The following is a 22,915-nucleotide window of genomic DNA, read 5'->3' on the forward strand; positions in this document are numbered from 1 at the left end:
AGAATGAAAATCACATGAAATCCATATACCTCCGTATATGAGAAGGATGATGATGGTGATCCTCTAATGAAACTCCCCTGTGTCAATAGCCTTTCAATGGATACAATAATGGAGCTGCACCGAGCTTTTAAAGAACTTTTAGTCACTCTGCGAATGAAGGAAGGAGATCAATATGTAATAAAACTTGAACCTTGAAATGAAAAGAAGAGAGGTTTGTTCAGTTGGAAATTTGTAGGAGCTTTCCCTGAAAGAGATATGAAGAAGGGTATCTAATTTCTATACAAGTGTGTGCGCCTTTGATAATAATTAAATTAATAGTTTAGTTGATTTGTTATAGGAAAAATTTCAATAAAGGACATTTGACCAGACTTATTTACATTCAAAGTTAATACAATTCAAGGATACTAATTTGACATTAAATTTCTGAGTGAAATAACAAAATTACCCCTCCTTTAAATTAATATTAGAACTTCCTTACTTCACTTGTTAATTACCCTACTTAACTTGTTTATTTTCTTAGAATGAAATTAAGTGAAAGTCTGGCAATGAACAAGTAGATAAGACAATGAACAAGTAAAGTAAAGCAATTAACAATAGTTCGTAAGTAAATGACCAACATATAGTATATGAATCAATAAGTTGTCTTAAGATGACTTAAACACCTAAAATAAAAACAGTTGAAATAGAAAAATTAACAATATTCTGTAAGTAAATGAATAAGTGAAGTAGAGCTGTCTTAATATTAATTCAAATGAAGGGTAATTTTGTTTTTTTTAATTTAATATTAAATCAGTACTTTTAAATTGTAGTGAAATTTTAGAAATTTAAGAGTTTTGAATTTAAGTAAGTTTGACCAAGGGTTCTTTATTGAAATTCTCCTTTTGTCATATGTTTTCTTCTTTTGCCTGTTAGGCTACTTTTACAAGAACCCTGACTAAGGTAGAAAGATCTGGGAGCTTTCCCTGAAAGTGATATAAAGAAGGGTGGTTTCTAATTTCTGGGCAACTTTTTAGAAGTTTTTTTTTTGCCAAGCCTTTCATAAGAATTAAATTAAAAATTCTGTTCATTTCCTAATTATGCTTTTTCATCCTCTGCTGACTCATTTTTTTTAACTAACTTCATCTTTTGTTGGGTTACTTTTTTTTTTTTTAATAAGCTGTGATTGTGAAGCAGGTGCAAAGTTGACACATTGATAATAATTCGATCTTGACGATTTTTTTAGAATATAATTCTTTTAATTCGGAAAAGCATTAGTGCAGGAGATGAAGATATCATTATACACAAGCAGTAACCGGTGGTTTTGGTGCATATTAGATGGTTTAAATTTTATTATTTTATAATTTTTTAATTGATACTACTTTATTTGAATAATTTTTAAAAAAATTAAATGCTAAAATATCAATACCTTCCATTACTGCTTGTACTAAAGTTAAGATTTGGATTCCCTTCAATGTCCCCTCCCTAACGTATCCCATATGAGGAATATATCTTATCCACTTCTATAAAATATTAGGAGTAATATGTGGGGAAAACATAATTATAATTATTAATCCCTATAATTTTAGTATGTTTTGGTATAAGTTTCTATAATTTTTTTCATTGCTCCAAGTCTCTTTCTAGTTTATCTCATGTATGCCCAACATTAGTCCCTTCACTTTATAATATGTCTAAAAAAAATGATAAAGTGGCACTAATGATATTAAATAAGCTAACATATGTCTAACATCGTTAATCTTTATACTAAGGTGGAATTATGTTTCAACAAATTAAAACATAAAGCATGGTAGACAACATGAAAAAGAACATGGTGGACAACGCTTAATATGCGAAATCATAATTTCACTCAGCATGTATATATTAACTACATTAGTCACAGGTCAACATATTTAACACCATAAGAAGTGCTATCTCATTGTCCTTTTAATATATATATATATACACACACATATATAATTGTAACAGCATAATGATACTCTGAGATATAAAATAGTGAAGCTAGAATTCTAATCGGAACGGTCCAATGAACATAAAAGAGGAAAAGGGGAGGCAGTGGAGGAAGAAGTCTAATATGATATGAGAGATCGCTCATTATTATTAATATTTTTTATACGTGATGCTTGACTCCATACTTTAACAATGTTGGATGACTAAGCCTTCATTGATTCCATATCGTTTCAACTTTAATTTTATTCAACTGCGTGGGTGGCTAATAATTTAGTCTCTTTGTTAATTTATTTTCCACGCGATTCGTATAAGGAAGACCGAAGATATTAAAGGCAATAATTACTCCGACTTGGTAATGGCATGATTCACATTATGGCACATTCACTAATGCAAGTCATTTTTGGCTATTTTACACATAATGACAAAAAGTTAAATTAAATATTAATTAAAGCATTAAAATTGTCGTGAAAAAGACAATAGGAGTGCCAATTTCTAGAAGATACTTTATACTCACTCTGTCCCCAATTATAAGACACTTTTAGACAAAATCTCACATACTAATAAACCTCATTAAATACACTTAACAACCTTATCTTTCCAAAATAAAAATATAGACTTTCAAAAATACCCATAATTTGATTTATTGAAAAGAGAAGGGATATAAATTAATTATAAAAAGAGAAAGTATAATATTAGAATAAGCTTATCTAATAAAATATTAATTTTCTCAAAGTGTCATATATTTTGGGATGTCAAATCTCTTTCAAAAGTACCTTATAATTTGGGAATGGAGGAGTAGTCTGTATATACTCCTTCTAATTCTACATGTAAGTCATTTCTATTTATCACTGGAATTGAGGAGAGATAATTAAATCATTCATACTGTGTTAAAAGATTGATTAATTCATCTTTATTAAATGCATCAAATTTAAAAACACTTTTTCTCTCATTTACGTGCAACTCTCAAGTCTTAGATGTGTGAGTTTAACTTTTTTTTGAAGAAAATCTATGAGCTACCAGCACGAGTCATTTCATATAAAGTAGAGTTGAATTCTTAATTATATTTGAGACACCCTATAAGTGTGTAATTTTCATTAATTAAGCAAATATGCAAGCATATATGATTTAAGAAGTTGCATTAATACAGTTTCAACCTTCAATCTTATAACCCTTCAGGCTAGGGTGATCAGATAGGAAAATCAAAGATAATTGGTAAAAGACAATCATATCATTCCCAAATGTACCAAATACATTTGCACAGACTTTCAATATAAATCTCTCAAGATTCATGACTTATGCTTTATGCATAATTGACCTCACAAATGCACATAAGTAAATTAGACAGCAACGAACAAGCCTACGATAAGTTTTTTGTTCTGCTAAAACAAACAAAAGAAAATATAGAAAGTTCTCTAAGAAAGGATTAGACCAAATGCCAAGCAGTTTCACTTCTATCGAGCTCTTCAAAGGAGAAAAATTCAAGCAATGTGCAAGTTTTGAGCAGCCAGCCAGATTTAGAATTTCTAATGAGTTTAGAGCAAATAGATGATTGGGAATACTAATGAGATTGACGCAATTTCTCAAATTCAAGGACTTCAGCTTTGAAAGTTTGGCAATAGATGGATCCAATTCCAATAGTCCAGTGCAACCTTCAAGGTCAAGTCTTTCAAGATTTTGAACTTCTCCAAAATCTGGCGACTTGATCAAACTTTTGGAGCCACTGAGATTCATTTTTCTCAACTTAGGGAGCATCTGTGCCATTGAGAAAAAAATTGATAGTAGAAATAATTAGATATGATCAATAGGTGAAGGTATATATCTATATCAATCATGCATGAAATATTAAACATATAGAAGAACATTAACATCACCATTTTGCCCTTCCACAATTCTGTGACATTGCTATCGGGCATAATCAATTGAACGAGTGTATCGGATTGAAAACTCGATGGCAAAGAAGTGAATGGATATTGATGCCATGAAACATATTGTAACTGGCTTGAAAGAATATCCAAGGTTCCAGAAAAATGCACATTACGAAATATGAGTAATCTAAGGTTGATCATAAGTGATAAAGCTCCAATCTTTAATGTAATCCCTTTCGGCTCTTCCAAATCCAAGACCATAGCTTCAACATTTTTTATCACCTAGGATTAAATGCATTTAGAAAGAAAATAAAATTAAATGTTAGATTATTACTCTAACTTTTCAAATTGAATTATGATTTACTAAAAGGGGTAACCAAAAAATTACCGTGTTTCTTTCTTTCTCCATAACACATCTGATATCATTGAAAAGGTACAATCGGCGGCGTTTTTCTGGTTGACTTGGACATTCTTGTCGAACAATTTCTTGTCCCATTGCTTGTGACATAGTATGCATTTGTATTCTTTGATTTGCAATTGTAATAAGTGATTTTTGAATAAGAAGTTCTATTCCTATATCAGCAGAGAAACCAGAATCATGTAAAATTTCCTTCACACATTTATCGTTCTTTCCTACAAAAAAACATGCTATGTCCAAAAACATTTCCTTACTCATTGGATCAAGTTCATCAAAACTTTTTCTAAGGATCATTATGATCTCATAGGGAGGAATAATTTCTTCTCTATCCAAGAAACTTCTCCACTCTGCCACGCTTTTTCCAAAAAAGAATGAACCCAATATTTCAATTGCTAGTGGAAGCCCATTAGCATATTCCAATACCTTGTCTATCATTTCTTGAAATTCACTAACAGGATATTCCTTTGGAAAAGCCATAGAGCAAAATATTATAAAACCTTCATCTTTAGACAACAATTTAGGTCTATAAATAGCATCCACCTTAGACATTTGAGGGACTTGTTCATCTCTTGTTGTTATTATGATTCTATTCCCTCTGCCAAAACAATTAGATTTTTCAATCAAGCTCAATTCCTCAATATCTTGCACATGATCTGCACCATCAAGAACTATGAGAAACTTGTGGTTTCTTAAACTTTTGCATGCCAAGAACTCTTGTCCTAGAATTTGTCTTATCTCTAAATCTTCTGTCTCCAAATTTCTATGAATAAGTTGTTGTAGAGATAAGTCACCTTGCTTTAAATGTCTATTGACATCCGGAAGGAAGCAAAAAGCGTCAAAAAGTGAAAGATCTTGAGATATACAACAAAGGCAATGGATGACTTCCCTAATCCGCCCATACCACAAATGCCTAGAGCTTGAACTTCATCTTCTGAACTCAAATAAAAAATCTTTTCAACTTCTTCTACTCGAGATTGCATTCCAACAAATCTAAAAAAGCCATAAAATAGTTTATCTATTTTTGACTTGACTTCTTTAACAATCTTCTGAATAACTTGTGATCCTGATCTGGAAAAAAGATGAGCCAAAAACACCCAATCATAAAATCTTTTTCCCTCCTGAGGTGGGAGCAAAAATGAATCCTTTGTTAATATTGGTGCAGTTGTTATACAGTACATAATATATTTCAAACATCTAGATTAAACTTCCGATCCTATATATACATATATAATATTAAAAAAATTTCTTTTTTTATAATCAAAAAGTAGGATACAACATATAATGAAAAAAGATTGTTTCTGTTGTTTTTGATGCGTGGGCGTGCCAAAGGAGCTTGTTTTCAAACAACACAATAGAACTTTTACCACAATTTCCCTAGCTATATACAAGTACTTAAAAAAATAAAGAAAAAGAGATGAAGCAAAATGCAAGAATTGCGTAACAAGAGTAGACATAATACTATTACTATTTTGAAATAAGTTACAAAAACTGTAATTTGGAACATTAGAGCAACAATGCTATTATTCTATCGAGTGCTACTGCTCTACTAGACGTAAGGGACCTATTGCTCTCTCAGTGATTAGAGAAACTACATCTAAAGCTATAAAAGGAAGGGATTGGAGAGGTCTCGTATATGTGGCTTGCATCCCTTTACACAGGCAAAAAAGTTAATTGTTTCCATGGCACCATGTTCTATATTTTGTAGGTCTATTAGATGCAGTTTCCCCCAAACTTCTTGCTTTTCTTCCCATTTTTGAAGTGGTTAGTTGATTATTCTCTCTTTTAAGTAACTTCTCTCTTTCTAGAAACTTAAGGTGGGCTTGGGCCAAAAATTATATTGTAGCCAAAATAATTGCCCCCTATATGACAATTTGGTTGAGCTTATTGAAAGCCAAGGTTGTATGGGTATTTGAATTGCTTCCACCTCTTTGCATTCCTTACATATAGGGTATGGAATTTGGAGAACTAGCTCTCTTCAATTGTAGTTCCAAGTGGTAGTTTTGCTTTACGAGCTAGCTTATTTTTCGTAAAAGGCTTTGTGTGTGGATCCAACTCTTCATATGACTCTAAAAGTATGTAGTTCTCTTCTAGCTCATTAGCCTTAGAGATTGATCTTGGGGTTTCCTAAAGAGTTTCCCTTAGGTTCTTCATTTATAACAGGTTCTAAAGGCTAGAGTTGGCCTTTGACTCTTTCCTTGAAAGTTGTTCCAAAAGACCCAGAGTCATCCTCTAGCTTAATGTCCTTATGGAACTAATCATAGGAGCTATTAGTAGAATGACCCTAAGCTCTTTGGATATGCTCTTGAAGAACTCTCATCAACTCCTAAAAGAGCCTTCTTCTTGTTGAGCTCAACATTTTTTTGCAAGGATATCCTCCTTAATGATATTATCATATGCTTTCCAAGTATTAATGGTGGAGCAGTGTTTCTAACTTATGGATCTTAGCTCTATATTTTTCCTCATGCTTGAAATGTTTGTAAGAGTCATGTAAAGCAATTATGAATTGCCCTAAAAGATCTCAAAGCTCTGCTTAGTGCTCTATGTTGTGTTGCAAGGTCTTTAGTATTGGTTGAGGATCCCAACATGTGGTTGAGAAGTTGTCCTACATCGTATAGCTATATTCATCATACTCATTCCAGGATTGTAATAGAATCAACTTGTGTACTATTCTTGCAACACCACATTCAAGACCCAGAGATTCAATATCACTTTTCTTGTTATTATTTATTGATCTTATTTTGTGGCATAACTAGAAGGGTGCATTTATGCTTTAGTTCTATAATGATGTGATTCCATGTTGGCTCAACAATGGTATGGTTTTGTGTTAGTTCCACAAGCTAGATCTATGATTCTTTTGGCCCTTAGATCACATGCTCTAGAAATGTGTGGCATATTCCTACTGGCTCTATATGTATGTTGATCCTTGAGTGGGTCTTTAAGTGTTTTGGTTCCTAATGGCTCCAAATCACTAACTTTAAGGGTGTGTGAATCCATATGACTTTACCATGTGTGCTTATCCATATAAGAGCTGCTTGTATGTTGATCCTTAGATGAATATCTTATGCTACTAGAATCTAGTTCACGGGGCTAACATCTGAGTCAAGGCTCAATAAAAATTTCTTCTCAAAATAAATATATGACTCATGTGGTACCATTGTTTCACATGCATGTATCCCACCAAGTGTAACATCTTGAGTCTTCAACCTAGAAATTTTAACTGTTTAGAAGAGTATATTGGTGATTTTAAGTGAATTTGTGATTTATGACGATTATGGGAGACTAATATAGTTTTTAAATAATTGGACAGCCTTATAAGAGGGCTAGATTAAAGGTTGAGTGAGTTGTGGCATGGAGAAAGACTCAATTTGCATTTGAGGTTCTTTATGCCATGCTCCATAGTGTATGTAAAGAAATTTGCATATATCATATATGTGATCAGTTGAAAACCAAAGAAAAGAAAGAAAGGAAATGAGAGAGCGATAGAAGAGACCTAGAGGCAGTTAGGACATGATCTTAAGGGTATCTTAGAGGCACATTGGGCTTACTACACCTTGGGTAAGCTATCCTTTCTTCTCCCTTTCCCTTTTATGCAAACTTTGATACTTTTGGGTATGGTTAAGGTTTGTTTTCAATTGTTATTGGGTAATAGACGAACCCATTGACTTAGATAAGGTCTTGAAAAGTTAAATCAAGCCTTTAACCTTAAGTTTATGAGATTTATGGTGGTTTGCAATTTTTTGGTTAGGGTTTAAATGAACCCTATGTTAGAATTAGTGGTTTTGGGACAATATGGATAGTTGGTTGATAATTTTAGTATGTTTGGATTCCGAATAGGATTGTTGGAGTGTTTTAAAAGGGTTGATGTTGTTAAATATAGAGTTTAGGTGTTATGGGTACTTGGAATTTAGTGAATTCGTGGTTTATTAGGATGGATAATTGACGATTACTACTAAATTATGTAGATTGAGTGTTGCTCGAGCCTTATCGTGTGTATAGAACAAGTGGAGCTAACGTTGAACTACGGTAACCCTTTTGTGTGACAAAGGGTTGAGGTAACGAAAAAATTTACACTATTTGATTATGTTGCTTAACTGTTTATGAGTAAATAAGTATATTTGTTTACATGTGTTTCAAAAGCTTGGCATGTTGTGAAGATAATTTTCTTTATGCATTAGAAACTACTTTTGAAATGATAAAGATTTTTGAGCTCTTTTATGAGAAAGATCGTGATTTTTTTCACAAGTGTGTGATAGGTATGGAAAGTATGAGCATGATCATGCTAAGGGATGGGAGTTTACCTGTAAGAAGAAGTAGTGAAAGTTCATATGGCATATATCTCCTTAGTACTTAGTGAGGCACAGTGTTGGAGATTATCTCCTTAGTATCCATGGCGTTGAAGAGTGACGTTTCTTAGCATTAGTGATGCGGTATTGGAGTAACGATACCCCAATTCATGTGTAATAGGGGAAGGCCATAGTTTGAAAGTAGGATAAGGCACCTTTAGTTGGGTGATCCTACCATTAAAGGTGAGCTCTGACCATTATGAATGTGCACTTGGTCTAAAAGCCTATGGTTTCAGTCGGGGTGATATGAAGGCTCGGATGGTAGAATAATCATGTTAGAGTAAAAATGAATATTGATTATGAAAAAGACTATGTTGAACTATGCTAGACATATATTTTGGTGTATATTGACTTTATAGTTGTGCATGTTAATTGATAGTAATGAATTATTCTATTATTGAGATGTTTATCTCACCTTGTGGTTATATTTTATAGGAGAAGGCTCCGGTAGGGGCAAAGAGGAGGAAGGAACAATTAAAGAGTGAAGAGCTTTGTGTGTATAACTCTTCTCTTTCCTATTATGGGTTTTGTAATGAATATGTCATGTGGTATGCCAACTTAGGATCATTATATTATTTTGCTATCACTTGTATAAAACTCTGTGTCATGTGTGCGTATCTCGGCCTAAAATTGTGATGCTCCTAGTTAAGTGAGTATGAATGACCAAGATACTAGTATAAGTGATTTATTGTGTTAACTAAGAGCTAGAATGACCAAAATGAAATTTATGTTGAATTTTATCCACCCCTTTATATTGTTAAGAATTGGAGATTTGATAGTCATTTTAAGTATGAATGGTTATTTGTGTGACATGATTGGCCATGTATGTTGTGTGTGGTCCATTTGAGTTGGTCAAAGTGGTTCTAGAGTTAATGGCATTAGGTTGTGGATTTTGGACACCATTGGATGTGTTTTGAAATGAAAATGAACTATTTTGAGTTTGGGTATCCATCTTTTTAACGGTTGAGAATTTAGCTGTAAGACCGGTGCTATTAGTTAGAGGGTTCAAAGAGCTTCATAAATTAGATGACAGATGATGAAACAGCAAGCTCCGAAAGTTCACAATGTTGTCATGACAATGGGTTCACGCCATGGTGCATAGTAGTCGTACCGCGACATAATGCGTGCTAAAGGATTCATCCCTTTGTGCCATCCGTCATGGTGGGTATGGCCTGCATCGCGGTGGATGGGCTAGATTCTAGAGAAATTTTAGTTTTCTTTTACTTATTTTCAGGTGTTGTTTGCTTCCTATACTTTTGTTATCTTATTTGATTTATTTTAAAACATAGTTTAAGCTTAAACAGGTTTTAAAAAAACCCTCAAGTTTTAAACTAATTACTTTTAAATCCTTAGGTTGTGATATCTTTTATTTAGGATTTTAATTAATCTTGGTTATCATAACGATATGTTAGAGTATTGTCTTGGTAATGTTAAGGCGGACATTACACCAGGCATGCCAAAATTGCTTGTAGTCTTTTTAGTGTACAGGCATGCTTAAGGAGCTTATCCTCAAACTATCCGATACACACCTAACTTCTGAATCAAATAATGAGTCTTGGGATCCTTTGTCACAATTTCCATAGATGCAAGTGCCTAAAAATAAATAAAAAGAGATGGAGCAAAATGCAAGAACTACATAACAGGGGCAAACATAATACTGTTACTATTTTGGAATAAGTTACAAAAATTGTAATATGAAAAAACAAAAGGAGAATGTCGGAGCAATGATCCTATTGTTCTACCAAGTGCTACTACTCTACTAGATGTAAGGGACTGGCTACTCTTTCATGGACACATGCAGATCTAAAGGAACTACATCTAATACTACAGAAGGAAGATTTTAAGTCTAAGTGTTTTTAGGTGTTGGATGATATATGGAAGGAATGGAATGGTCTTGTATGTATGTCTTGTGTAACATCCCAAATTTTAATCCCTAGATTTCTAAAGAAATTGATCAAGTTTAATTATGATAATTGAGTTATTTGAGTGTGTGACTAAGGAGGTCCAATGAACGTATTCAGTTATATTTTTAGCCCTAATTATAGGTCCAAAGTAAAGTCTAGCCAGTCGGACATTGAAATGAGGAGAAAAACGTGAAGGGATATCTCCCTGCCACATACCATGATGCATGGATGACCATTGAAGCAAGGAGCGTCTCTGTGCCATGTGCCACAGTGCACAGCCCATTTTCTACAATTTTAAGTCACGAACAGATAGAAAATTAGAAGGAGAAAAAGGGAGAAACTAAGAACAAGCAACTAAGCTCTGCTAAGGTTCACATTTGAGGTAAGTATCCTATACTCTATTCCTCCCTCTCTCTTTCATTTTAATGGAGATTAGAGTTAGGGTTTGAGTTGGAATGATAATTTTTGATCCATATAGGCTATGATTCCAAAACTATTAACTCAAATGGAGTTAATGAGAGTAGTTTAGAATATTTAAACCTAGAAATAATGAGTTATGACACTTTTGGTTGGTACATGTCATTAATGTCTGAAAAATGGATATTAAATTTGAAATTATGGATGTGGTTGAGGCATTAATAGCAATGTGGGTACTTAATGAAGTTAGATAATGTTAATGAGAGTTTATAAACCTAATGTGTAAGCCCAAAGGTAAAAATTAAGGATGTTGGATGACATAAAAGTGAAAGCATGAGAGTGAAAATAGGTGTTTGACATTGTGAAGAAGTTTAGATTTGGTCAATTGTACATTAAGGATTTAGGCACCATATTAGCTTGGAAAATCAAGCTTGGAAGCTAAAATATTGAGGGGTAAACCTTTGACTTCTCAAAAGTTTAAGATAATCGAGGAAACCCTATTTTGGCCAGTTGTTTCTTAATTGAATGTTAATTGTGAAATGTGCAAATTGGCTTGTATGATTTGACTTCTAAATGTGAAAGCCCATCATTAGCCTTGATAATTGTTTGAATTGTGAATATGCAAAATGTTGTATTTGACTTGAAATGTGAAATTGAAGTCAATGATTTTTGAACTATCAATATGTGTATGATTTGGGATGAGAAATGTGTTGTTATGTGATGGGATCAAAGTGTATTGATGGAGAAATTGATGATGTGATAAAGTGAAAAGTGTTTATGAAAATAATATGGATGCTCACTTAGGTACTGTATTATCATGAGCCTAACATATTAATAAAGAATAAATGAGATTGTGAAAATGAGTGGACATCATATATTGCATGATCAGTTGGCAGGAGTTCACCTAGGGAGAGAAGTAGTTAAAATCCATATGATACTTTCAATTGCTTTTCAGTGCATGAGGATATAGCCTTGTCCCATAGTTTGTCGAGGGACTATCCCATAGTTTGTTGAGGGACTAGAACCTAACTATCTCCACCAATTTCTAGAGGACATTAGCTTAGGATATACAACACCCTATAGATTTGAGAGTAGGGGAAACCAAGGTTTGAGAGTAAGTATTGTGATCTTTGGCTAGGTCAAACCTCACAATTGGTGAGCTTAGATAGTCTAGTCACACGGATGGAGCCCCATTCGATATTATAGCCCTTGGTTTCAATCAGAGGAAATAAAGAGAGTATAAGGATGGTTTGATCATGCATATGTGTGTTTATCTACGTGTCACATGATTAGTTGTGGCAAGTCATGTTAATATATTGGGTCATGGTCACATGTCTGAGTGTCTCATGGCTATGTAAATTATAATGGAAATGGAAATGAGAAATTAAGATTTATGTCTTAATGTGTGTTTTGAGAAAATATATTTCAAACATATGTGTTTATTTCAATTGATGTACAATTACATAGGGTAGACTTACCTTAGTTACTGAGTGGTTAGACTCACCTCTCTTCTTTAATATTTTACAAGCTTTAGCTCTAGTGCAGGAAGGGAGAAGGCTTCGAAGGCTTAAGAATTCTAGTTTTCCTATTGTATGCCTCTAATAATTATTTATTTTGTGTAATAGACTTAATATTGCCAATTGAGATGCATTTTTGCTTATACTTACACTATAGAGTTGTTTGTAATGTCTAGTTGTATTTTAGGCTCTGATGTCACGACCCAAAAATAGGGGTGACCGACACAAGATGTGAACCACATCATACATCCCGTAAGCCAAAAATTCAAGGTTTATTTCCTTTAATTAAAATGTACTCAGTTTTACACTAACATTTTAATACTATTGATACTAATCATTATACTAATTGTTTCAACATTTTGTAAAAATTTTGACAGAACTTCCTCTGTAAATAGAATCTCTCAAAAATTCTGTATCACAAAAATTTTCCTTAAACATTATATCAATCAGGAGCTCGGCTCCTTCCAGCCAGTAGACAAAATATATAATAAACTAAGAACTCTAATTATAAGTTATGTGGAGCACCTAATTATATGTCTCATGACATAATACATAAATTTCATATTTATATCAATAAGACATATTTACAGAACAAGCCTCCATTCTATTCTGCAAGCATCCATCATTAGTAAGCAAGACGTACAACATCAATTATGCTATCTGAGACCAAAAATAATTTTCCAGTGAATAACGTCTCAACAATAAATAATTTAACATGAATAAAAAGAAAAGTTTGAAATAACCATGTAAATTAACGAGACAACAATTTCCATAAAAAAAAGTATAAACTTCAAAATAAAATGATTCTATAGAATTTTGAATAAAATCTTGAACCATTGAACTATCATAGCAAATGATAATATCACTTGATTTTTAAGAAGTCACTTAAATGAAATAAATATTTATAAACAAATTACTAAACAAAAATCAATAAAATATGAAATCATCAAATGATTGGTTTCATAATTATAGGGATTTATCAAAATAATTACAAACGTGGACACACAGTCCACGAAGTTAAATAACCAAACGTGGCTTGTGCCACGAAGACAAACATGGACACACACAGTCCACGAGGGTAAGTAACCAAACACAGCCGAAGCCACGAAACAAATGTGGACACACAGTCCACAAGGGTAATGCTAACCAAACGCGGCTTAAAGCCACGAAACAAACGTGAGTACGATGCTCACGAATAACCATCCCTCCATTCCACGTGCGTTGGCCATCGCACGGGCTAGCACCTCCTATAAACACCCTGCTAGCTAGGTGTACCATGGCGCGCCAAGGGCTAACGGAACTGCCGTTAGCAACCAGTGTTCTATATAAAGTCCTTTTTTAAAATCATTTCAAACATGCGAGAAAATCATCACTTTCAAGATACAGTTCTCATTCTCAAAATCAAACTCGCATAAATACTTTTAAGCATTAAAACTTTCCAGAATCAAATTTCATATTCGATGCTCATGCTTGCATTTATTAAATAAAAAAATTTTCAACATCGAACTCGTATGAATTATTTTTCGTAGCAATTTAATAATTTCCAGAATGAAAATCCCATAATTAAAATCCAAACTTGTATTTACTGATAAAATAAAATTATCAAATCTAGTAAAGATAACTTCACAAAAATAAAATACTTTAATCAACAAAATATCCAATAATCACATTGTTGCTATAAAAAAGATTTGTATAAAAATGTAATATTTGAATAAAGGAGATTTTAATGAAATATCAGTTGAGACGCTATTCACTTACCTGAAGTGTGCTTGAGTACTAAAATTAACTTCTTAGAACCCAATCAAACCTTCCTTCTGCTAAATGCCCTATCTAATATAAAAAGAAAATTCAAGGGCATAATCAAGTTTGATAAACTCTTTCCAGCTCTTGTCAAGTGCAAGCAACAAAACTTAATTAATATTAATATTATATATATAGCATAATTAATCACTTTAAATTCCAAGTTCTCTTATCACCCTTTCTATCAAGCAACTCAAAGGCATTCCCAAATCAAATTTTTAAACATTATCATTTATAATTATTATCCATACAATTTCATAGAATGTAACTTGTCTCCGCACAATTTCATACTCAAAATTCTTCATACAATTAAAATTAAATTCATGAACAATTAATATCCAAACTAAATATGTAGAGTTAATGAAATCTAAAAAAAATCATATCCGACCACAACTCTTTCTAATATGCATTTGAGCAAACATCTTGCATGTACTACTTTTTTTTCTTTTTTCTTTTTCCAATTCTCTTCCAATCCCCTCATAATAAGCAATATAATTTTATTAAACTTCCATCTATCCTTGCCGCAACATGATTGATCCAAATGATTAAAAGTTTTCTAAATCATCCTCAATTACATCACAAAGTATTACTTAAGCCAAAGCTAAATTATTTAATGGAGATAAGATCATCTCTTAGACCTTTCAACAAATACCTACTGGGCATTAATTCTAACTCATTCAATAAAGCTTCCTAACCTCAACCACTTGCCTAATTTTTTTTTCCCAGCATTGTTAATTATATCATATTCAAATAAAGTTCAGAGCCAAACCATCATCCTCTTGATCTCTATAGTTTCAACTTAAATCAAGTTCCCCTACAAACTCAATATGTACGACAGTACAAGGGAGGAAGAATAAAATTCACAACCTTAATTATCTCAGCACACGCACGCATAGAACAAGAAGAAGAAATGTTTAAGCTACTCACCTAAATCAATAACAGCAGAAAAGGGAAGGAGAAGAAAGAGACCGACGGAACAAGGGAGAAGATAGCAATAGACCAGCTTCCAAACTCATGAATTGGGCCTCCAAAATACCAGACTAGCTTTTTTTGTGTGCTTGCCGCCTATGAACAGAAAGAATGGAGAAGAAGGAAGAAGGTCTGACCACACCAAAACCAAATGCATATGTGAGGCTTGAAATGAATGATGGCGGAGAAAGGAAAAGGAGAAACTCATGACAGTAGCGACGGACGGCATTCTCTAACAAACCCATGCCGATGACGTTACGAAGCTGAACAGGGAAAGGAGGGCGTCCAGTTACTGCAGCAACAGAGAAAAGAACAAAAAGACCAGCAGCAACTTCATTCAGCAATTACTGGACCCTCCTCCGTGCACCACCTTTCCAGCAACTTACTTCCCACGCAGACAACACCGGCGATAAAAGGAGGAAGGGACTTCGACCCACCACAGCAGCTAGAACAGGGAAGACGCACAGAACCATGTCAGACACTCTCAATCACACTAATGAGTTGAACGGCAACGGAAGGAAGATGGAGAGTATGGATGGAGATGATGGACAGAAATTGCGGGCCTGAAGGTTCGAAGCTTCTGGATCGAATTTTTTTTTAGCTCTCTCCTAAAATACAGAGCACGCTGGAACCGAAAGAGAGAAGAAACTAAAGGTTCTGGATCTCATTTCTCTTTTTTGTGTGCTTGCCGCCTATGAACAGAAAGAATGGAGAAGAAGGAAGAAGGTCTGACCACACCAAAACCAAATGCATATGTGAGGCTTGAAATGAATGATGGCGGAGAAAGGAAAAGGAGAAACTCATGACAGTAGCGACGGACGGCATTCTCTAACAAACCCATGCCGATGACGTTACGAAGCTGAACAGGGAAAGGAGGGCGTCCAGTTACTGCAGCAACAGAGAAAAGAACAAAAAGACCAGCAGCAACTTCATTCAGCAATTACTGGACCCTCCTCCGTGCACCACCTTTCCAGCAACTTACTTCCCACGCAGACAACACCGGCGATAAAAGGAGGAAGGGACTTCGACCCACCACAGCAGCTAGAACAGGGAAGACGCACAGAACCATGTCAGACACTCTCAATCACACTAATGAGTTGAACGGCAACGGAAGGAAGATGGAGAGTATGGATGGAGATGATGGACAGAAATTGCGGGCCTGAAGGTTCGAAGCTTCTGGATCGAATTTTTTTTTAGCTCTCTCCTAAAATACAGAGCACGCTGGAACCGAAAGAGAGAAGAAACTAAAGGTTCTGGATCTCATTTCTCTTTCCTTTGCTCTCTCTCTCTCTCTCTCTCGATATTTCTTGAATCAGATCCCCAAAAATGAAAGAAGAAACGTGTGCTCTGCCCTTTATCCTTTTCTCCCTTTATTTATTTAATTTGACAGAAGGGCATCTTAGTAATTTTATCTTAAGCTAAAGGTAAAAGGTAAAATCCCACTCTTGGCCTCATGAAAATTCAAATTAGGACCTATCAATAATGTAGTTGGCATAAAGTTTACTAAGCCACAATTTTCTCTTGATATATTTGCTCTAAAAATAATAAAAATAAACTTTAAACACCTTTTAATAATTTAATTAATTAATTTTATTTTTATTATTAGTATTATTTTTTTTCTGGTCATTACATCTGAGTTGTTGTGTATGATGAGTTATATATGTTGATAAGGCTAAAATACTAGTGTAAGTGTATGAATGTTTATTTGACTATATTAGTGAATGTTATTTTAAAATGAAATGTTAAAACCTCCCCCTTCTGTTTTTGGTATTAAAGGGTTTGAGGAATGAAATTATGGTATAATGGTATATGTCTGCTTGTGGTGTATTGTACCAATAGTCCTAAGTCCAACAAATATGATTTGGGAGTTAGGAATGACTTTTGGCACTTGTGTAGGGTTTTGGACACCCTTTTGTTGTGAAAGTTGAGAAAAGTGGTAGAAATGTGTTTGGGTGTCTAACTTCTTGGTGTGACTTATTTTAGAAGTAAAACTCATACCATTAGCTAGTTTATGAAAAGAACTTTTGTAGATACCCAGATCATATCATTCAGACGTCGGATGGAGAATTGGGGCAATCAAAAGTTGCTCAAATTCTGTTGTAAATGACAGCAGAATTTGCTATTATAAGTGTTCAACACACTGTGACGCATCGCACAAAGAGTGACAAGTCGCAATGCATTGCTTTGTTTTCAGCATCATGATATTTTTCAATGGTTTTCAACTTCTTTCACTTCTTTGAGGTATTTCATGCTTCCGAAACATGATTTTACTCTAATTAAATGTCTAATGAATCAATTTGACTCATTTTTAATTGCGAAAACTTGGGATCCTTTTTTCTTAAGCTATAAACTTGGGAATCTCTTTATGGGTTAATCCCTTAATTACATTGGATTATGGTTTGAATGGTGTTTGGAGTGAGGAGATTTTACATCTTTCTTTCCTTTTAATAGGCAAAAGGGGCAGTTTTTTTTATGACTCCATTCCATGTTTCTTGAGTCATTAACTATAGTTTTTTCCAAACTTCCTTCTTTGTACTTTAAAAGTACTGTTTCATTTGTTATTCTCTCTTGCAAGTAACTTCTCTCCTTCTAGAAACTTGAGGGGGTTTTGGGCCAAAAATTATAGTTTAGTCCAAGCACATATATAAATTCTACTCTACCTACATTTAACCTAGAGTGTTCAAATTCACTAAAGGAGGACAATAAGGCTATGCTCTATTTGCAGCAAAAGAAACCAAAAGATGTGCAGGCGTGAATGGAATTAAAGAAAGATACTTTTTTCTCGTCATCAGTAAATCACATTGTTCCATATGTGTATGTTAAGAAAACAAGTCACATGGATCCCCCTAAAAATTTTGGTTATCCAAAGTTTCTTTGATCTCTAGTTTCAAAGCTCATTAATATAAGTCTAAGCTGAATTATATTTTACTAAAATTATAATGTACCTTTCCCTTTCAAACCAGCTGTAAAATAAAGACTAAATAATAGGAACCTCTATAAAATGTTATTATATACACACTCGCATGTTTGCCAACTTAAGTTAGTGTGGGTAAGAGGAACTCTTGTCACTTAACAAGTGGTTGGAAAGTTCAAATTTTATTAATTCTTGTGTATATAGCAACTTAGTTATGAGGGGTCTACCTTTTATCAATAGTATCTAGGGGGAGATAATCACTACCATTGACAAAGGAGATGAAATTCAAGGGGCTTGTCATAGCTTTACTCTTAGATATATAAGTTGTTTAAAATAAATAAACAAGTAAAAATTTAAAAATATATGGAATTACTTACTCATTTGGTACATCCCAGCCGGAAAGATTGGTCACTTTTTGCAGAGCTTCTTCGGATAAATTTCCTGAGAAGCTTTCTTGAATATGTTGAGTAAAGGATTTTGAATCTACATCGTAAAAAACTGGAATGATCCTATCTCGTCCTGTATTATTCCAACGTCCCCAAAGATTGCCCAGTTGTTTCATATGTTGCCTCCATCTTTTCATCACCCTGTCCAGGTTTTCTTCGAACCTTTCTTCTGATCTATTAACATAGAATGTATGTCCCGGCGGCTTGCTCCTATCGTACTTTTGTTTGCCGAGGTATTCCTTCCGACAAAGAATGAGGGGCCCAACAACCTGCGACAGCTCCTTCAAACACCAAGATGAAGAAGCATAGTTTTTGGAGAGGACAAAGATCCAAATCCAGGATTCTCTCATTGCTCGGAGAAGGTGGCTTGGAAGATTGGAATCTGCCATTTCAAGCCTCTTATCATCGCCGAAGATTCTGAAACCTTGTGCTTTAAGAGCAGCAGAAAGGCTATGGATGAATCTCCGTGTATCTTCGCCTCGAAAGCTTATATATACATGATTCGGTTTTAATGATGATGATGATGAGCTGCTTTCGAAATACTCCATGGCAAAGGAATTTTGAAAGAACTGGAATTGTATGGAATCACAATTTTTTATATCACTACGGACCATAATAAATATTAAAATATGTATATCAGTGCTGGTTGTTGAAATATAATTATTTTTTTATTCTTAAGATATGAAGTCTAATTTGTGGCAAACTTAGTATACAATGAGCTGGAAGTCAAATACAATTAGTATAGGGACAATAATTAAAGATTTTTTGGAATCAAAACATCTTGAACGTGGTTTCCCTATACGAGGTGCCTGTTTGGATTTTTTTTAATTAATTTTAGATATTAAAATTATGGTTTTGTAAAAATATATTCAAACACCCATGTTATATATTAAAATTAATTATATACCTAAAATCATGTTTTCCTAAAAACATCCAAACACCTATTATGCATGCCAAAATTAATTTTAAACCCAAAACCATGTTTTTCTTTAAAATATCTAAATGCCTCTATATATGTCAAAATCAATTATAAACCCAAAAACATGATTTGTAAAATGATTTATATGATTTTTGGATAAATTTTTAGAAAAGTATGATTAAAAATATGAATTGAAAAACATATAATAGTAGCTTATGAGATAATCATAATTTTTGATTTATAACTGATTTAGGTTTGTATGAGAGTGTTTGGATATTTTAAGAAAATTATAGTCTTGAGTTCATAATTGATTTTGGCATGTATAATGAGTGTTTGGATATTTTTTGACAAATATAATTTTAGATTTATAATTAATTTTAACATGTAATAAGAATGTATAGATATATTTTCATAAAACCATAATTTTACTTGATTTTCAATTCTACTTTTCAATTCTAATTATAATTAATTTTATAAATTAATTATATACAAGTACATATCTACATTATGACTTATGGGGGCAATAAGACTAAAAACAATTAAATATAATAACCCAAAATCTTTCAATTGCCCCCTTAAAAAAATTCAATTGCTCCCTACCCTAAAAGAAAATGTTCACTTTTGCCCTCAAAAGGTCTCTCTTATCCGCTAAAAAAATATTTAACTCAAATTTTATCTATATTTTATAATCTTAAGTAAATGGAAGGAGAAATAATTTAAAAAATAAATTTCTTTAATTTTAAATCTTTTAAAAATAATTAACATTTATCTTGTGTAATAAATTTTCCCCCACTATCAAATTTTTCTGAGTCCGTCACTAATTATTTTTATTGTCTCCGAAGATTCTGAAACCTTGTGCTTTAAGAGCAGCAGAAAGGTTATGGATGAATCTCCGTGCATCGTGGCCGCCTCGAAAGCTTATATATACGTGATTCAGTTTTAGTGATGATGATGAGATGGTCTCAAAATACTCCATGGCAGGAATTGAATTGAGAGTGATCAATGTACCTGAATCACAATTCCTTATTGACGAGGCTTTGGTTCCACAGCACTATTCCTCTCAATTATTTTAACTGTTCCGTATTTTTAAATTAATGGGCAAGTCTTTGTGTGGAATCTGCCCAAACGAGTTTTGTATTGGACTATCATCACATATAAAGCTTCAACAGCTGTTCGTCAAGTGAGAAGTTAGTTGCTACTTTTGTATGATTACGTATGGCTCCGACTTTTATGGACATTTTTGCAGTCAATTTTGGCAACTATATGTTTATATAATTTAATTGAATTTAATGTTACATGGTTGATTGATAAAATATATTTCTTTTTTCTGTCCTCTTTGTAAAGCATAAAGAGAATGATTTTTCAATCTTATTTATAAAGTATGTCATTTATTTTTTTATTTCAAAATTCCTCTTTTACTCTTATTAAATGTTGGTAAAAGAAATATGGATTAAAGCATATATATATATATATATATATACATAATAAAAATAGAGTAAAAATTTTATTAAAATTTTAAATAGGGTTAATGAGATTTAAAGTGTTTCTTAGTGAAGGAGAAACATGGTAGAAGTAATTATTATAATAGAAAATTATATATAGATCCTGTGGAGCAAACTTACTTACAAATAAGTCTTATGAAATTCAGAAACTACAGCTAAATCTCATAAGACTTGCGTGTAATTTGAAATTAGGCTGCAAAAATAATAATACCCTCATTAAACATACACTACATCAATCAAAAAATTAATTTACAACTATTTCATCAGCAATTTATAACTATAATTTTAACTTTTTATAATTGTAACTTGACATATATAATAATTTCTAACATTTAATTGTTTATAACTATTTCATTAGTAATTTATAATTATAACTTCAACCTTTTATAATTATAACTCCACATATTCAATAGTTAAACCGATCATTATAATTATTGGATATATAAAGGTTCAATTGTAAAAAGTTAAAGCTATAGTTATAAATTATTTAACTAATATAATATTTATATGTTTAGTGGGGGCATTATTGTCCTTTTATACTAATTTCAAATTATACTTAAGTCCCAAGGGTTGTGATTTTTAAATTTTATGGGACTTATTTATAAATAAATTTATTCTATAAGACCTATATGTAATTTTCCCTCATTATAAATAGGATTTGAAAGGGTAAATCACACCTGCGTTGATCTCAAAAAAATTGAAAATTACACGTGGGTTCTATATAACATATTTATTTACAAGTAAGTGTTATAAATTTATAAAAATACTCCAAAGTCCTATGAGACTTAGGTGTAATTAATTTTTCTTGTGAAAGGACCTAAATACCCTTCAACTCAACTCCTTTAACTGAAGTTGACCGACAACATGTGACTGTTGACCAGTCAATGTTGTCCAATAAATTTTTTTGAAAGATATTTTTTATTGATGTATCTATATTTTAATATCTACAAATCAAACATTTAAAATTTATAAGTGAATTGCTTTGAGAAACGAAGTGGAATGCTGGAATAACCTAGATCGTACTTCTTGTTATCATCAATTTCAGGAGCAGCCGACCAAAGCCGCGATCGTTGAATTTGCAGGTTAATTTCATCATCATCACCACCTTTGGAACTCTAGTAAACATGGATCGATCATTATAATAAGCTACTTTTGAGATTCTACATGGATTTAGATGTAAGAACTCAATACAGATTTCAAAAAAATTATATACTTAACCTTATATACATAAAAACTAAAGTATTTATTTCTAATTGAATCTGGATGTTTTATAAAATATTTATCCCATAACAAATTCTTGATATTAATATTCTTAATACATTAAAATCCAATTATTTTAATTTAATTGAATAAAATATATTAAACATACAAAACTAAATATATAAGTCTTGTCTTAAACACTTCAGAGCTCCTAGGGAATAATGATCTCACCACAAGTTGAATTATCTTTGATATATTTGTCTCATTAATTTACTCATTTGGTCTTTATCCACTAAAGGCATCTTTACCTACTACGTACATTTGACATTTGTATAGAAAGTTTAACGGAATCCTATTACTGTGTACTCCTGTCGGTTCCCTTGTTTTATTAATCTAACATTTTAAATTAAAATATGATTACAATCGTGTGAAAATTAGATTGGTTATTATTGAATGTGTTAACACATTATTAGTTCGTAATTTCATAATTTGTTCTCGAAGCCCAAAGAAAGTCATTCTGAGAAACCAAAAAGCAGTAAATAATGATTATCCAAGTCAGGCCAATCAATGCTTATCTAAGTCAGGGAGGCGATAATTATACTCATCTGATTCTATTTATAAATCACTTCCAACATATTTTATCAATATTAAGAAAAAACTTTAAAATTTATTAACTCTGTCTTAAAATTGAATAAGTTTTCAACTTTACCTTTATTAAATATACACACTTCAATAATATATTTTCTCTCTCTAACAG

The 22,915-nt window shown here is 32.6% G+C and overlaps 1 protein-coding gene across 1 annotated transcript; it reads right to left on the minus strand.

The window, feature by feature from the left end:
• Window positions 1–3,172: 3,172 nt before the first annotated feature.
• LOC129316607 (disease resistance protein RUN1-like) lies at window positions 3,173–19,085 on the minus strand. Its single transcript, XM_054961020.1, has 3 exons — window positions 18,469–19,085; window positions 10,691–10,760; window positions 3,173–3,696 (listed from the first exon to the last, which is right to left on the minus strand). Exons 1-3 carry the CDS (start codon window positions 19,083–19,085, stop codon window positions 3,238–3,240), a joined length of 1,146 nt encoding a protein of 381 aa, XP_054816995.1. The 3' UTR covers window positions 3,173–3,237.
• Between the last annotated feature and the right edge of the window lie 3,830 nt (window positions 19,086–22,915).

The sequence above is a fragment of the Prosopis cineraria genome, unplaced genomic scaffold (assembly GCF_029017545.1).
Source record: "Prosopis cineraria cultivar Desert tree isolate PC_DT_omini unplaced genomic scaffold, ASM2901754v1 PC7, whole genome shotgun sequence".
In the NCBI taxonomy this organism is placed as follows: Eukaryota; Viridiplantae; Streptophyta; class Magnoliopsida; order Fabales; family Fabaceae; genus Prosopis; species Prosopis cineraria.

Bases quoted from the DNA above. Each gene is read 5' to 3' on its own strand.
- LOC129316607 (XM_054961020.1), bottom strand. From the start codon at position 19,085: ATGGAGTATTTCGAAAGCAGCTCATCATCATCATCATTAAAACCGAAT. The intron at 10,761-18,468 runs GTAAGTAATTCC...TTAAAATTGTAG, and splicing joins GGCTGGGATGTACCAAATGA to AAAATGGGCTGTGCACTGTG. The intron at 3,697-10,690 runs GTATGTGGCAGG...TCAATGGCACAG, and splicing joins ATGGTCATCCATGCATCATG to ATGCTCCCTAAGTTGAGAAA.